Source organism: Tympanuchus pallidicinctus, unplaced genomic scaffold (assembly GCF_026119805.1).
Source record: "Tympanuchus pallidicinctus isolate F22 unplaced genomic scaffold, pur_lepc_1.0 scaffold1, whole genome shotgun sequence".
NCBI lineage: Eukaryota > Metazoa > Chordata > Aves > Galliformes > Phasianidae > Tympanuchus > Tympanuchus pallidicinctus.
This window is the reverse complement of record NW_026294618.1, coordinates 105,864,645-105,880,833: the sequence shown is the minus strand read 5'-3', so window position 1 is coordinate 105,880,833 and position 16,189 is coordinate 105,864,645. Positions and strand designations below refer to the sequence as shown.

Here is a 16,189-nt window from a genome sequence, read left to right as displayed (position 1 = left end):
CCCAACCCTGTCTGACTTCTCCCCTGGGCTCAGTGGAACGTTGGAGCCCACATGCAGCCTTCCCTCTTGTAGCCCACAGGCCCCAGCATCAAACAACCCCAAAACCACAAGGACACGACACCGCTGTACAAAAAACCCTCTTTCAATGAACTGAAAGAACAACCGCGTCTCGCCGGGGTCGGTGGAGGTGCCAGGACACCTCTGGGAGCCCACTGCTGCCTTTGCTCTAGGAGCGCCCTCATCCTGAAGATGTGAAGCTGGTGCCACCTCCACCAGGCTCACTGGTAGTAGTTGCTGAAGGCATGAAGGATATACAGGAAGGTCGTGATGAAGGCGAAGAACTGCAGGAGAGGAGGAGCAAAAGCTGGAGTCAGCAGAGTCCCCACAGGGTTACAACTCTGCTGTCTCACAGTGTTCTCTGTCTGGGGAAACCACTCGGCCAAGAGCTCCCTCCAGCCTCACAGAAGAAGCAAAGCCCCCACATTGCTCAGGATGTCCCTGAGCTGCTGAGCCCCAAGAACCCCCTTATGCTGGCTGCACAGTGTGATGGACAAAAGCAGCTGAGGCCGCTGGGTGATACAGGCTTGGGTTGGAGTGTCGCTGCCTTGGAAGTCATATTTGCTTCTGCTCTCCCCGGGAGAAGCTGCTGGTGTGCTTCTGGACTGACTCACCGATGCCGCACAGTTGAGCTGGTAGTAGCGTGGTGAGCTGAAGCTGAACTCCGAGTTGATTGTCGCGTTGGCTTGCAAGACAGCAGCGCTCATGTACAGAATGGCTGTGGCACCGTGGTACAAACTATCCTGCAAAACAACGGAGTGCCGTGGATCAAAAATCGCTCTGCCTTCCTTTCTGCCATTCACCCTTGGGGCAAGGAGCTACTGTCCAGCCTCTGTGCGTGAGCGTACAGATAGGACACGCACCCAGACGGGGGCTGGAACCAAGCACTGCCTGGCTGCTTCACAGCGTGCTCAGCCCTCCTGCGTCCACCCAAGGGAACCCATCTCCAGCTGGAAAAGAACAGAGCCCTGCCACAAGCTCACAGGTTGGTGGGGATGTAGATGGGAACAGCTTCTGTCGCATCCTGAGCTTTTCTCCTTTGTTCTGTGCTCCAAATGGGGCTGAATGCGATAAAGTGGAATAGCAGAACCTCCCCCAGGCACTTCCAGGAAATGCTTCGCTGTCTCCCCAGTGAGGAAAGGGACACTTATTTGCAGACGGGCTGGCCAACACATCTCCAGCTGCTGCTACCACCCACCTCTGCCCATTTCTGAGCCCATCCTTACCAGCACTTTCCAGTTGTTGCTGTTTTTGTGAAAGCCGAAGAGGTAACTTAGGAGGAGCAACAGGGAGATGAGGAAGGAGGTGAGGGACACGTACATAACCCATCCCTGCAGCAGTGGGAAGGAGACTGAGGTAGCAGCAACGAGGATCCAAACCCAGGCCCCGCAGATCTGTTGGCGACAAACACAGGCACTTCTAGTGAGCTTAGGATGGGGAAATCCCTTTCTTCTCCCTGCATCCTTGCATACCTCCTTCTCAGATCAGCCTTCACCTTTGGGCAGTGCAGCTCAGCCTCCATGCAGGGCATCCTTGGACCAGCAGCAGCATCGCAAGCTGGCACAAGTTGCTGTGAATGCTCTTGGGAAATACCTCCCAATGTTCCTTACAAAAAGGAAGTCATGGCTGCTTTGTTTGACAGAAGGAAAAGCCTCACCCTGAGGGCTTCGGCAAGAAGCCAGAAGCACACTTTTATCTCGGAAACGTGAACCACTGATGTCAGCCCAGCCCTGCCTGCACATTAATCTCCTGGGCCTGAAATCACAGCACAAGGAAGTCGTCTCCTGACTTCACACAGCAGCCCAGAATGAGTTGCTTGCTCCATTTCCACCTCAAGTAATTACTGAGCAGAATATAGCACATAGGGCTGCTTCGATAAGCTCTCGCCAGCTGTGTTGGACAGCCTCCTTGGTTTACGCTGACAGCACCTACGATGTGTGGATGGTGTGTGCTGCTGGTACCACATCGTGGCAATGAGCTGCTGGACCCTGTGTCAAAGTTCAGCTGCAGCTACTGCAGCCTGTCAGGCTGGATGCCCTCTGGACTCGGTCACAATTTGAAAATGCATGCAATTTTATGCAGTACAAGAAGCCTGCTTGCCTATAGACCTCACGAAGACTTAATCCAAAGAACAAAATGCCTTTAATTATAAGCTATTCTCAATTTCTGTTTGCTAAGTAGAGCTGCTGCTGCTCCCCAGGCACACAACACTCTTCAGCCTCTCTTAGCTAGCTGGCAGCCCCCTGTGCAGGCTCTGTGCTGGTGCTGCAGCTCAGCTGGTCCTCATGGTGCGCCGAGAACAATTTAGCCAATAAAATTACCTCTATGTGTTCAGAATAAATCAAAAGAAAAGAAGATACTTTTCATTCAGGCTACTTGCAGGATGCTTCAAGGGCTACTCCAAATTGTTAACCCCAGCGTTCCCTAGAGTCGCTACCCAGGTGGCAGAGCTCAGCAAAGCTGAGGGTACTCACTATCTCCGGCAGGATGAAGGCGTAGGGGATGGTTTTAAAGACGACCGGTCCGGAGGGCAGGGTGGACTGCGAGGTGGCTGCAGTGGGAGATGCCGATGCCATCGCTCCCCAGCTGACGCCGTGGCCGCTCGGGCTCCGCTAGGCTCGCGTGTGTCAGTGCTGCACCACTCCCTGGGGCTTTTAGCTGACACACCCGCGGGGACGTAATCGCAGAGACCAGCCCAGACTGGCACCACGCCGCTTCCTCCAGTCTAAGGAGTCCTCGCTAACCCTCCACTTAGCTCCTAATACACCCCGATGTCGACACGGGGATGGGATGGGCTCCCGCACCTGCCAGCACTGCCACTGGCAGCAGCACACGGTCAATTGAACGAGGAACGACAAAGAATCCACGCCATACTAACGCAGAAATGTTTCCTACAGTCCGATTTTGTCCTTGGCACTCGCTCAAGTGTGAAGTATTTTCGTTTCCACTTTCTTTGCCTCCTCCCCTTTCTGCTCAGGTTTCTGCTCGTTGTTCACAAGAATCCCCCACACCCAATGGACGTATCCAGCCCTTGAACGCTTACAGCCTGCCACGGCCTTGACAAACATTTTCTACAGGCAGCTCAATGCACTGGTGAAAGATGGGAGAGTTTGTTTGCTCAGAACTTCCACTAAGAGAAAGCTTTGATTTCCAGCTCCTTGTAGCTGTGCTTTGGATTCAGTGAAGGCACTATTTGTTCTGCCTCGCCCGCTCAAGAAGTGTAGGAAATAACCAAAGGAATAAAAACCTGAAGGTGGTATCTCTGGCCTATGTCACAGAGTAGACAGAAAGAGTCCACCACCTTGGACAATCCTCTGCAGCAAGAGGAGGATGATATCCTACTGCTATATCATATGTATCTAATAGAAGGGCCAAATTTAGCCCTCGGAATTTGGCTTCCAGGCTCCTGAGCAATGCAGAATAGAATCAAATCCATGATGAGGAACATCATTTGAACCTGTCCTAGGCCAGGGGAATGTGTTTTGTAGGACTTCCAAAGGCTCCAGTTTACAAATGCTGACAGTGAGGACTGGCCCTGGGCTCTACAGTGCTGCGATCATTGCAAGACCTTATTTTAGAATATTTCAGATCAGTTTGGATGTAAATTCATGTGTGACTTGGTAAACGCTCACTGTGGCAATGCGCCCATCACCATGGACAAAGCGTGCAGACATCCGGATACTCCAGCACAAAAGAGAAAACAGATGAGTAACTTCCTACCAGGACTGCGTAGCACGCAGGACCTGTGGTTACACAGCGCTCAGGGAAAAGCAGCCCTGAACGTCCTGGTCCATATGAGAAATACCCTGCAACTCATCAGCCTGCACTCAGAAGCCAGCACAAAGTGAGCTAACCCACGGCCTGGCCGTGCAGAGGGGAATGGCAGCGTTCCCTGAATTCTCACCACCATGGATTTGTGCTGGGTGGGGCCAGGCACACATTCCTGTGAATAACTCAACCTTTTCCTGAGTGAGAACAGAAAACAGTAAAACAGTAAAACAGTCTAAATAAGGAGCAATCTGCCGTCTGCTGATTGGACAAGAGATTACTTTTTTTCCTGACCTTGTTCCACAGCATTCTTAAAGATCGTGGCTGTTTTCCTTGCCTGCTACCAGTCCACTTGGGTGCTGAAACAGTCTGTTGTTCACTCTGGTCAAAACAAAATTGGAATTTAACTGAAAGCTGTGTGAGGAAGTGCTGCCACGGCATTTGCTCTGCTTCAGCACGGAACAACTGTGGCTACAGGAGGTTCAGACTGCCGTAGCTTTGGCTGACACTGCAGAGAGGAAAAGGTAATATAATTTATTTTAGTTGAACCAATGAAACAATGCCTGCCTGCCTCAAAAATCTTATTTTTAATGTGTGAAAATGTTTCTTGCAATACAGATAGTACACACAATTTCTCTTTGGTAAAAGTTCATCTGTACTGTTACCCTCCAATCCATTCATACTGTGGGATTGTTTTTCCTCGTTTCTCCTAAGAAATCGTAGGCCAGCTCAGAGATGTCAAAGGCTGTGTGAGTGTTTTCTGAGGACAGCAGAGACTGAAGGGCACCACCGTTCTCTCGGCTCTTTCTCAGAAAGTCAGCAATCGCTCTCCAGCGAGATGCTTCGGACTCCTCATCTGCCCACTTGTAGCTGGGGAGCAAAGTGGACCTGAGGAGAGGGAAGGCTGAGTCGTGGTACACCAGGATGAACACAGACTTCAGGAATTCTCGATCTCTCTGCAAAGAAGAAAAGCATTTGGCATCATTTCCATGCAAAAATATGCAGTGCTGTAAAGCAGTCCTACATAAGAAAAACAAAACAAAAACATTCAATCAGCCCCCAGTTCCTGGGAGGCCGGACCTTCTTCAACATCAGTCAGGCTGGATGAGCCTCAAACCCAGCACAGAACTACACTGTGTAAGCTGCGGATCAGCTCTGCTGATCTCCAACTCCAACTGCTCTCCAACACAGTGCAGTGGTACACAGCCAAACACACAGATGCTGCCACCTCTGCTGAGGAGGAACCTTGTGATGCTGATCTGACCAGTCCCCGTGGTTTTCACAGCCAGGGGGTTCTCTGGAGATACAGACTGTGCTTCCCAACGAGCCATTCAAAGGCATCGTAAGCTTCACAGTGCATTAAAATCCCTGTCCACATCCCCACACCTGATTTTCAGATAGAATCTTACTGCACTCCGCCTGAGGAAGCATTACTGCATAGTTTGATACTAAAATTCATCACTTAAAGAGAAATTTCAACCTTCTGCAACCCTCTTCTCCCTCCACCCTGGTGAGCTGCCTATGTTGAAGCAGCCTGAACTATCAAGCTTTCTTTTGGTCCTGCCTTCAACTTTGGATAGTCCCTTGTAAAGCATGCTTAATTTAGGTTGGGCAAACAGAGGAAACAACACACTGGAAAGTCTAATCATTTTCTTCCTTTTTAATACTTATTATCTTAGTATTAACTCATCTAGTCTTAATGACTTCATCTTAATTAATTCATCTAGTCTTAATGGCCTTCATCTCTCCCTACTCTACGTTTGTAGTCACACACATTAGAAATGAAAGTCAGTTTGCTGGGGGCAGTGGAAACCCTGAGACCTCTAACAGACATGTCAACACCTTCCTGGTTTCAGAATTATTTTGGTTCAAGCTCTTGCAAAACTAGAAGAGATCTTTGCACTTTTTCATTGCTTTGCATGAAGTCTTGTACTGCCAACGCTCACCACAGAAAGTTATCTCATGGGGTATTTATATTTCTTCCTAAAAACACCAATGTATGAGGAGAAGACTCTTCTCCAGAGCCCTGCATGCAGAAATTGAGTGTGTTTGCTCTTGTCCCTGGGGGAGACACACATCCTCTCTGCCTCACAGGCCCAAATCCCACCTGTCCCTCCAGTGCTCTTGGCAGAGAGATGGAACAATCCTTTGTTCCTCGCACCACAAGAGTCTGAGCAGGAGGTAGGGCCATTCTCTATGTAGTTATTTCACATTCTGACAGGGCACTCTGTGTAGAGACAATTATACCCTGCCATGTTTGCAAATCCTAGAAACTAAGGATCAGCCTGGTCAATTCATCAAGCACTGATCACTTCAAACAGACAAAATTTGGGTGCCTCCTTTTCCAAACACGGGAACATAGCCTTCTATGCAAGAAATACAGAATCACAGAATGGCCAGGGTTGGAAGGGACCTCAAGGATCATGAATCTCCAACCTCCCCATCTCACAGCAGCCCAGGCTGCCCAGGGCCCCATCCAACCTGGCCTTGAGCACCTCCAGGGATGGACGGGGCATCACAGCCTCTCTGGGCAGCTGTTCCAGCACCTCACCACTCTCATAGTGAAGAACTTCCCCCTGACATCCAACCTCAATCTTCCCTCCCTCAACTTCAAACCATTTCCCCTTGTCCTGCAGTTATCAACCCTTTCAAAGAGTTGACTCCCCTCCTGTTTGTAGGCTCCCTTTAGGTACTGCAGGCTGCAATGAGGTCACCCCACAGCCTTCTTTTCTCCAGGCTGAACAAGCCCAGCTCCCTCAGCCTGTCTTTCATAGGGGAGGTGCTCCAGCCCCCTGATCATCTTCTTGGCCCTCCTCTGGACCCTCTCCAACATCTCTGTCTTTCTTGTACTGGGGGCTCCATACCTGGACACAGTACTGCAGGTGGGGCCTCACAAGAGCAGAGAGGTTCAGTCACCTCCCTGTCCCTGCTGGCCACCCCTCCTCTGATGGAGCCCAGGATACGAGTTGCTTTCCAAGTTGCAAGGGCACACTGCTGGCTCAGAAAACTGCCTCCTCGAAAACTCACCTGCCATTGAACCTCTGCTAGGATCATGAACAATACGACTGGCATTGGAACCTCTCTGCTGCCCCTGGGAAGCTGAACAGTTCATGTCTCAGCAGAAGATTAGCAGCTGACTGTCATAAAAGCACGCAAGAAGGAGCAAGACCTAGCTGTCGTGCCAGGCAGCAATCCTGCCATAGGAGTGGCACATGACAAATCAGGTAAAACTGGATGGTTCTGGGATTCTGAGGAGTTACTAATTCTCTGAGCAGATCAGCTTACATTTTGGATGAATGGCCTTGAAAAAGCTGTTCTGCTTCAACACAGGGAGATTGCAGAACTTGGGGCCTTCCTCCAGGTAGACTGGAGCAGGACTAGAGCTGGGAGGCTGGCAAAGGAGATTGTTTTGTACCCTTTTACACCAGTGGAAAGTTTTTACCAGGCAAACGTTACAAGCACATCATGAAAGAGAGGCACATTTTGAGCACAAACCTATGACATCTTCCACATTAACAGTTATATTTACAAACACCAAGACAAAAAGTTACAAATTAATTTCGTAGTCCTCCCAGTTTTCTGCATTTTCTAAATAAATCTATGGCGAGAGGAACAGAATTCTGGCAGCAATGCTGAAAGAAAGCTTCTAGTTTGTATCAGATTTGGTGTATGTCAAGGAAAAAACTGGCACTCGGTAACGTACTACCTTTTCTGATCTCTTCAAAGTTCTTTCTCTGTCCGCCCAAGCACTCTGAAATGAGATGTAAAATACACAATGGGAAATCAGATCGAGACTGGGGAAATCTGGCAAAGTTCCACTTTTACCTGCAGAAATCCCTCTTTTACTGCAGCCCCATGGTGGCTTAAGCCCTTGCTGCAGCCCTTCTTTCCTCACGTTCTAATCATCAATCACTTTGAGGCCTTACATCCTTTTCAGATGTGCTCAGATGTTCTCTTGCTGTTGAAGGCACAAGAGATCTGCATGTACTTGAAGTAATTATAACTTTGCTGCTTGGCTTTTCCATTTATCTTTTTACAGTGTAAATTAAAAAGCTCAAATTATGGAAACTAGCTGGGAATTCTGACACATCATTTGTAACTGAACACTATACAGAAAACATACCCGCAGTGCATCCATCAGGTCTGGCTGATCCATGAGTTGAGGAAAAGTTGCTAAAATAGGATTACAGATTAATTCTGAAACAAAAAATAAACACATTGGAGGCAAAGAAGAAATCGGATGGTTTTCAAGGCAGAAGACCAGCTATGCCTAGAAACAGCCCCCTCCCCAGACTCTTCAGAGGGAAAATGAGCTGTAATAGTACTCCAGAGCTGCAAAGACTGAAGAGTTCTCACAAGAGCTTTCTACAGCAAACTCTCTAACTGCTGAGATGCAGTTAGCAAGGGAGAGAACAGATGTGCATGAAAGAAAGAAAAAAACAACAAAAAAACCCAAACCAAGTGCCAGTTTATTAGGAGAAGCCAGCAAGTAACAGCCCTTACTAATTTAACTCAAGGCTAGAGTAGGGTGTTTTCCTCACTGCTGCACCTGTCTTTTTTATCAACACCTGAAATTGTGACACCTGGTTTGGATGTTATGAATAAACATGCTTTTGTTCTGCCTTCATCTGGCTTGTGTTGCATGTAGGTTGGGGATACCTGGACAACTGCTTTGTCAGAGCGCAGCAGAATACAGCCAACCATTTCAGAAGTATGATTGACTTTGAAGAAAGAGCATCAATTTGCCTTCACAACATCAGAAAAGTAGAGAACTGCAACCTGAACAACTTCTGAACCGTGGGGGTAAAGCCTTTAAAGCATTTCAAATCAAGACTGAATCCAAATGGCAGCAATTGAACTCCAGAGATCGTCAGCCTGATGTATTGTCCTGTGTTACAAAGTTCAAGTCAGGCAATTGTGGTGCATGGATCTTAGCTGGCCCTGAAACACTGAGCATCTTCTTTTTCTCAGTGATGAGTTTAATAAATAAAGCACTCAATCATTCAAGGGCCTGACTTTTGTATATGCTTTGACTACTTGCTGTCTGAAAGTTCATGGAAGGCAGTTTAGTTCTGAGCATCTTTGAAAGGTGAACCTGTAATTCAGGTGCCTCAGTATGGCATCACATGGACTGCAGGCTAAAATGTATTTGCCATAGGAACAGAGGACACATCATTCAATGTGGGAAAGAATCACAGAATCACCCGGGTTGGAAGGGACCTCAAGGATCATGTAGTTCCAACCCACGAAAGAGACAGAGGAGAAAGCACAAGAAAATTACTTTGCAGTACCACTGCCAAGTCATGAGCAGCAGAGTTAAGAAATGTAATTTTTTCTGTATTTCAAGTGTGAGTGTGTAACAGAGAAGACTGTAAGCTATCACAATTTTGGTGTGGAAGGAATAACATACAGACTTTCAAAATCAGCACAAGATAGAGTTCTACAAGCAGAGCTTTTCCACTTCCATCTCTCCCCACTGCATTGACCAGAAAATAAATACTTAAATCAATAAAAGGCATTAAGAGAGGATGACTTCATCCCAGTGACAGAAACAGCTGCTTAATCTTTCCTATAACACGGGAGCACGCATTCGCTAGAAATGGATGAGTACATCTGTCAGCACATCTGATCTCTCACTGCATGGGTGGTGCAAAGGAAATGTTCATCTTCCAAACAATCCCTTCATCTTTATTTACTGCTGATTTAGAAATAACCTTTTGCCTGTCCACGTGGGCTTTTTGGGGGCTAAGTTTCACTGAAGACACTTCTCATATTTCACAGAAAACAAAACTATTCTCGTGGTTTCTGCATCTTGCTGTGTGAACTGGTGCCAAACAAGGCGACGCGTTGGATGCAAGTTGAAATATTTCTAGTTTGAAATGCAAACACACCAAGAGGCTGTTTCCTTTTGTTAGCAGGGACAACAGTTTTCAATTTGTTCCCACTGCACCTGCGGACAGAAAGTTTAAACACCGAAACCCTCGACAGAGGGAGCATGGCTTCCTAACAGTGCCAGACAGTCGGCTTCTTCCCTACCAGGAAACGAAGCAGTAAAAGCAGTGTGTGTCAGTGAGAGTTGCTCCTGCAGACCCACTTAATTTTACAAAAGAAAGACTCAGGAGTGACTGCTTCTCTTTGGGAATCTGGTCCTTTTTTAAACACTCTCCACGACCGAGTTCTTCTGTACAGCAGTGCAATCCTTACCTGCGCTCTGCATGTTTATTCTCTCTCTCAGCAGTGCATCACCAAGTATTTGCCGATAAAATACCAAGAGATGGATGTAGCACATACTGCCAAGTAACGTTTCTGGTAACAAACTGTTGGGAAAATAAAGAACACGCTAATGAAACTTTTATTCATAACGTTCCTGCAAAGCACTGCTCTCCAGAACATCAGAGTAACGACAGGTTCACAGATGCCATCAGCTCAGATGGGCGTCTCCACGAAGCACCAGCCTGGGAGGGCACACACCGACACAGCTCTAACAGCTCTAACAGCCAGACTTCTGCTGCTGCCATTTTCAGCCTCCTCTAATTGCAAGCTTTTTGCTTGTTTTCAACAGCGCAGCGTTAAGCCTTAGAGAATGAACGTAACATGCAGGGAGACAGCGCTCAGATTTTTCCATAGCCTATGTTGCAAGGAAGGAGAACACTGCAGATACATCTCTGGGACCATTCTAGGCTGAATTATGTTCTCGTTTTACAGCACCACACACAGGTACTTACTTCAGGATGTCTTTTGACTGTGTGCTTAATGACCTCAGTTTCACTACAAGAACAGGCTGCTTCTTGAGTGATATAAGCTGATGAAGAACACCACTGCCTGTTGGAGAAATAAATACACAGTTAATTATCTATTTTGAAATAACACAAAGAATTCTATTACAAGAATGAATACTGACATTTGTTAAGAGATGGGTTTTTTTGTGGAATTGTAATAGTTTAAAGATGGGCTAAAAATCAGGAGGAATTGAAAGGATTTTGGGTTTTTTTTTGCATTTTCAGTTGTATCAGTACTCAGCCTAACTTAAGGCACACTGGGCTAAGGAGTCCCCCTCCATTTGCTCGCTCAAACTCCCTTCAGCCACTGGCTTGTTTTGGTGAGTTCTTTCCATCTGGCTCAGTTCCCTGCTGCAGGTCACAGCATCACCTGCACTGCCTGTCACTTCTCACACCAGGTGCTGCGAGACAGGCAAAAAGCAGGAAGCCTTGGGAACTCTTTAGATCAATGTTTCTGCTGAATCTTGTAGCAGCACCCCACAACCAACACATGTTCAGTGCAATTACAGAAGTAACTGAAAACCTGCATCAAAAAATAATCCTCAGCCTACAAATAATGGAAGTTACAGAGGTGTTGGCACTGACAGGTGGTTGTGAATCCAGCTAGCACTAACAACCAATTCTCCCTCATGCAAAACAGGAACACACTAAACAATACCAGGCTGTGGTGACTGCATGCTCATAACAGCCCCAGCTGAGCTCTGCCTGTTATAAAAAAGGTATGATACATATCATTTTACTTATGAAATGTTGGTGGGAAACCATACCTCTTCTTGATAGTGATGGGTCAACCTCAACACCTCTCTCATAGGGGGTACCACCATTCAATAGCAGCTCATACATTCTGTGAAGGAAGAGCAGCACAGTAAAACAACGTGTGGATATGGGGACACAGCACAACTGCTCTCTGAGAAAGAAAGAAACCTGCTATCTCAAATAAAAACCTGACAGTGCTTGAGGCTATGACTGGTATTTGATGTGAAATGACTACACCTCATTACTAAGCAGCCAAACCTCAGATGATAAATTTCAGACTTGTATCATATTGTGAAACTAGCTGATTATTTGAAAAGAAATCAGCAGCAATGATACCAATATTTTCCCTGCATCAGCTGTTTCATTCAAGTGTTTCTGAGGAATCACTGCTGAAGCATCAAATTTTAGATGCAGAAGATTTTAAATGTTTAATAATAATGTAATCACAGTTTTGTCAAGAGTAAGTCCATGTTGAAGTAACCACGTCATTTCACTCTGCAGACACTGTGTTTGGCTCAATGGAACAGAAAACACTAGAGACCAGATTTAGAAGAGTTGTAGAGGCTAATACTTGCATATTAGATTGGTTTACACCTGCCCATATCAATACCTGCCCATATTAGATATGAACTTGACTCCTAACCTAATATATATATATATGCATACATACAGAGAGATGGAAAACACCATTAACTTACTTGGAAGGAACAGGCATTCCATCAGAAGAAAAAAGCTTCTGAAATGCCCAGCCACAGCTTAGCTCTTGTCGTTCACCTGTTGACTGCAAAACAAAAGAGGAATGTAAACCTGAGCAGTTGAACCAGACCTTCTACCATTCAGCAGAAAAGCTGTGCTGAAGCTGATCGTTGACATAAAGCCAAGAAAAGCACACTGAAGGAAAACCTACATATATCAAATACTAGAAAGCTTCACTACCAAGCAGTGGGAAATGGAGCAGATCCTGTGTGCCAAGCCACCCATTTCCAGCTCTATCTCAAATCAGCTGCATGACCCTGAGAGTAACATTTTACCTTTCAGGATCTCAACTTGAATAAATACCAATGAATAAATGCCTGTGAAGGCACAGACAGTTTCCTTCTTTTTAAGATGTTCTGATAAGATGAAACAGAGAGAAAGCACCAGAGCACTCCTAACAGGTAGGAACTTGCACACAGTCCTTTGTTTAACATCACTCTGCAAACAGAAGCTGACAACTGTACATAACCTTGATAATTCAAATGTGCATAAGAGGGGCTATTATCTCTGGTTAGGACTCCACGAACTGAACGTGTTGTTCATCACCAGCACTCACACCATCCAGCTCCCTACACATTTACACTCTACTTCCAATGCAACAGTTCTGCATTCCCACCATGCTTGCTATCGGCCCCTTTCCTCCATGCTGCCACAGGGACATCTGCATCCCAGGTTCACACAAGTGTTAATGAAGGAGAAAATACAGCAGTACCTCTTCTGTAAATTCTCTTTTTCAGAATTACTCAGAACTCTGCCCATCACTAATACCCCAATCATTGCAAGGATTTTCCCTTTCACTCAACAATTGCTTGAGTTCATCCGAGGAAGATGGTGGCAATCATGAAAATGCAGATGTTTCAAAAGAGGCAGCAAAATTTGACTCAATCTTGTAGACAAAGCAGCTGAGATCTTTTAGAAGAGGACCTCTTCCAAAAAGGCACTGTTTCCTTCCAACAGTACTGTTCCCTATCCCCTTTCCTATTAGTTCTTAGAGAAAAAATGGTGTCGCCAACCCTTGTACTTTCAGAAGCACCTCCTAGGAGGATAGGAGGATATACCTGTATCACTTACAGAGACCAGTGTTCTATTTAAACAGTTAACATTTTAGTTTCCAAATTACACACACAAAAAACCAATAGCACAGGAGTGAAAAGAGAACTGGTCCTTTGTGATCACATGACACGAAAGTCTTCTATTTCAGCATAAGAAAAACTACACTTCTGTCCTGGAGTCAGAAAGCCTTTTATTCTCTAAGCACTGGCTAGAATTAAATTTTCTCAAAACCAACTCTCTCTCCTCTTTCCAGATGCCAAAATACAGACAATTTTGCAATAGCAAGAAAAAACCCCCCTGAGCTTCCATTTGGGTATCACAGTCCTCTGTTGAGATGCTGCAGGTTGCCATGGAAAACAGGACAGCTGATTTGCTTTATAAACGTGCTTGGAATGATTTATTCTGCTACTTTGTACACTTACGTTGCGAATGTAAGTGATGCCAAGTTCAAATAGTAAACCAATGTCTGAAGATAAGGAATTGGACCTGACGAAACAGTCACCATCCAGTAGGCTGGGCAAAATGCCTGTTACCTTTACAGAGGGGGAAGAAATAATAACTTACATATTAAAAAAAAAAGAAAGCCAACAGTCACCTCTGATTTCTAAAGGCAATTAAACGCATCACCCATTTACATAAGATCCCAGACCCAACCCCACTGCACATAAAAGAAAACAAGAAGTAGGGAACCAATTTCAGTTGAAACCACTGCTCTATTTGTTCTTTACGCTGCCATTAACCACAGCTATGCTACTAAGGTACATTTTTGTGCTGAGAAGGTATCAAAGAACTTTCAAAGTCAAAAAGCAGTGAATTCTCTCTGAGAACACAGGAACAACTGAGGTAAAACACACAAACAGTTTGGCTGTGAATGCAGCTTTGCACAACACCCAAAATATGGGACAGGGCACGTGCTCTTTTCAAAGGAAAAAAAAAAGGAAAAGCAAAAGCTCATAGGCAACAAATGAACACCATGTAGTGTGCACCTGGCAACAGGTCAGAGTTGACCAGTGCCACTGACTGGATCACCAGTTCCTCCCACTACTTCTCCTCCACTCTTTTCTCCAAAGCATTTTTGCTTTAAAAGCTTAGCTCGAATTGCTGCACTTCAGCAAGTCTTTTCTGCATGTTTATTTTGCTCACAATAGATGTTCTTTCAACAAGAATATCAGAAGTAATAGACATGGCTAAATAAGAAGCTGTAAACAGACACATTAAAGTGTCTGTTATTGGTTGTCTCATGCCCTGAGCAAGATACCTACCCGTGGGGAAAAGGTCCACATTTGAGGGTTTTTAGGTTGCCACGTAGCTCTCACTGTGTGAATGTTACTCAGCACCTAAAACATGACAGTGGGGAAAAATGCTAACACAAGTTCTTCTGGAAAGCTACTCAACTCTAAGAAAATGCAGTATAAATGCAGTATTATAAAGTTGAGCCAAGGTTCTGCATGCCACAAAGAAAATCACGCTTGCTCTTCAACTTCGTCACACAGTCTCTAAAACTCCAGAGGAAGGCAGAATCATCCAACCATTCCTGCTTCCAGTGCACCAGGAATAGTTCCTTTGACCCATTAACACTCAGTGCAGCAGAAGGAAATCCAGTGCTGACAATCTGGTAGCTTATCTTATGAAGAGCACAAAGGCACGTGGAGGAATGATGGCAGGTGTGGAAATAGAATCACAGAATGGCTTCTGTTGAAATGCACCTCAAAGCCCCCCAGCCCCAAACCCCTGCCATGGGCTGGCTGCCCCCCACCAGCTCAGGCTGCCCAGGGCCCATCCAACCTGGCCTTGGGCACCTCCAGGGATGGGGCACCACAGCTCTGGGCAGCACTGCCAGGGCCTCACTGCCCTCTGAGTAAAACATCTGAGCACAACCCTGCCCCAGCCATTCCTGGGCCCATCAGAGAGGACAGAGCAGCACAAACAGGGCTCACCTCCACAAACACAAAGATGCAAAGAAGCACAACAGCAGGTGGAAGAACCAAAACTGTGGATGCACAGAAACGAAGCCCCCACCCCAGCCCCACCCAGGGCTGTCCAGGAGCTGGGTGTGACAAGATGAGTCAACAAGAGGAACTCCCAGTATCACAGCCAAAAAGGGGTGCTGCTTAGGACTGGGAGGCCCTACAGCATGCAAGGGAGAACATGTTGGGACTGCAGGTGACTTATGTGATGTTCAGAGGAGGAACCATGGCTGAAAGAAGACTTGAGGTGGTTTGTGGAATATGAAGAGTGGGACATTCGAAGGGTAAGGGGATAAAGTGGTGTCCTTGTGAGCAGGCTGGTATGCATGCCTGGCCATGCCCTGCCTATGATCAGTGCAGTTTGTCCTGTCTTCTCACTCAACTCCATTTCTCACTCTTTTTTTCCTGCATGAGTGGGCTCTCTGTTTTGTGTGCATGTACATGGAGGCCCAAGTTTCAGCCAACAGGCAGCCCACAAGTGGCAGGAAAACTACATTTACTGCACCTGGAGAGAATGAAGGTACACGTGTCAGTGTGCTGTATCAAGCCAGACTGATTGGCAAGCAGATTAAGCAGCCTGGGAGCCAGGTCTGACTGTATGACCCTGAGACAACTGGAGGAGATGGCTACCAGAGGGACCGGAGCATCGTGAGCAGCTCATCAAGACCTTTGCTGATAATCCAACTCACCCGATTGCCATCGAACAGACAGAGTCGAACGTGTCTGCTGAGAACCTGAATGCTGGCTGCTGGGAGAGGAATCGTTTTACAGCTACATAAAGTTACAATCAGGGACACTCGAGTTGGCGTAGGACAGATCTGAAATACAGGCAACAGAAGGAGGAGTAAATCTAGAGGTTCCTTCTGCACGTGGTTATCATTATGTGCTTATTTACTGAAAGGACTGACAGCAGTGACCACTGGACTGGATTCTCTGACCCACAAAACTAGCATAGTATTGGTGGCAGCAGCAACATTTCTTCATACACCTTTACACCTCTGCTAAGGAGATTGCTACAAATAATTCAGTGTGACAGGTACAAGGTCCTGTCAG

The 16,189-nt window shown here is 46.3% G+C and overlaps 2 protein-coding genes across 6 annotated transcripts in view; both read right to left on the bottom strand.

Annotated features, from left to right (window-relative positions):
* Nucleotides 1-124: 124 nt before the first annotated feature.
* MALL (mal, T cell differentiation protein like) lies at nucleotides 125-3,108 on the bottom strand. 2 transcript variants are annotated; one of them, XM_052680047.1, is made up of 4 exons: nucleotides 2,532-2,710; nucleotides 1,284-1,451; nucleotides 672-800; nucleotides 125-341 (listed from the first exon to the last, which is right to left on the bottom strand). In XM_052680047.1, the coding sequence occupies exons 1-4, from the start codon at nucleotides 2,631-2,633 to the stop codon at nucleotides 279-281; spliced, it is 462 nt and encodes a 153-aa protein (XP_052536007.1). In that variant the 5' UTR covers nucleotides 2,634-2,710; the 3' UTR covers nucleotides 125-278. The 2 variants fall into 2 exon arrangements, with proteins under 2 accessions (XP_052536007.1, XP_052535999.1); XM_052680039.1 differs by lacking the exon at nucleotides 125-341 and having other exon boundaries at nucleotides 444-800; nucleotides 2,532-3,108.
* A 1,229-nt stretch (nucleotides 3,109-4,337) lies between these two features.
* The window catches only part of NPHP1 (nephrocystin 1), a 19,682-nt gene continuing 7,830 nt past the window's right edge, over nucleotides 4,338-16,189 (bottom strand). The window contains exons 11-21 of one of the 4 annotated variants that reach the window (XM_052679975.1): nucleotides 15,826-15,954; nucleotides 14,432-14,506; nucleotides 13,592-13,702; nucleotides 12,059-12,141; nucleotides 11,372-11,448; nucleotides 10,551-10,650; nucleotides 10,030-10,142; nucleotides 7,949-8,022; nucleotides 7,532-7,576; nucleotides 7,111-7,216; nucleotides 4,765-4,781 (exon numbers count right to left, since the gene is read on the bottom strand). In XM_052679975.1, coding sequence (XP_052535935.1) covers nucleotides 4,780-4,781; nucleotides 7,111-7,216; nucleotides 7,532-7,576; nucleotides 7,949-8,022; nucleotides 10,030-10,142; nucleotides 10,551-10,650; nucleotides 11,372-11,448; nucleotides 12,059-12,141; nucleotides 13,592-13,702; nucleotides 14,432-14,506; nucleotides 15,826-15,954 — 915 coding nt within the window. In that variant the 3' untranslated portion in view covers nucleotides 4,765-4,779. Of the gene's footprint in view, nucleotides 4,782-7,110; nucleotides 7,217-7,531; nucleotides 7,577-7,948; nucleotides 8,023-10,029; nucleotides 10,143-10,550; nucleotides 10,651-11,371; nucleotides 11,449-12,058; nucleotides 12,142-13,591; nucleotides 13,703-14,431; nucleotides 14,507-15,825; nucleotides 15,955-16,189 lie in introns of all 4 variants that reach the window. The other 3 variants (XM_052679951.1, XM_052679958.1, XM_052679969.1) reach the window with 3 other exon arrangements.

Bases quoted from the DNA above. Each gene is read 5' to 3' on its own strand.
- MALL (XM_052680039.1), bottom strand. From the start codon at position 2,633: ATGGCATCGGCATCTCCCACTGCAGCCACCTCGCAGTCCACCCTGCCC. The intron at 1,452-2,531 runs GTGAGTACCCTC...TGTCGCCAACAG, and splicing joins CCTTCATCCTGCCGGAGATA to ATCTGCGGGGCCTGGGTTTG. The intron at 801-1,283 runs GTAAGGATGGGC...GTTGTTTTGCAG, and splicing joins GCAACAACTGGAAAGTGCTG to GATAGTTTGTACCACGGTGC.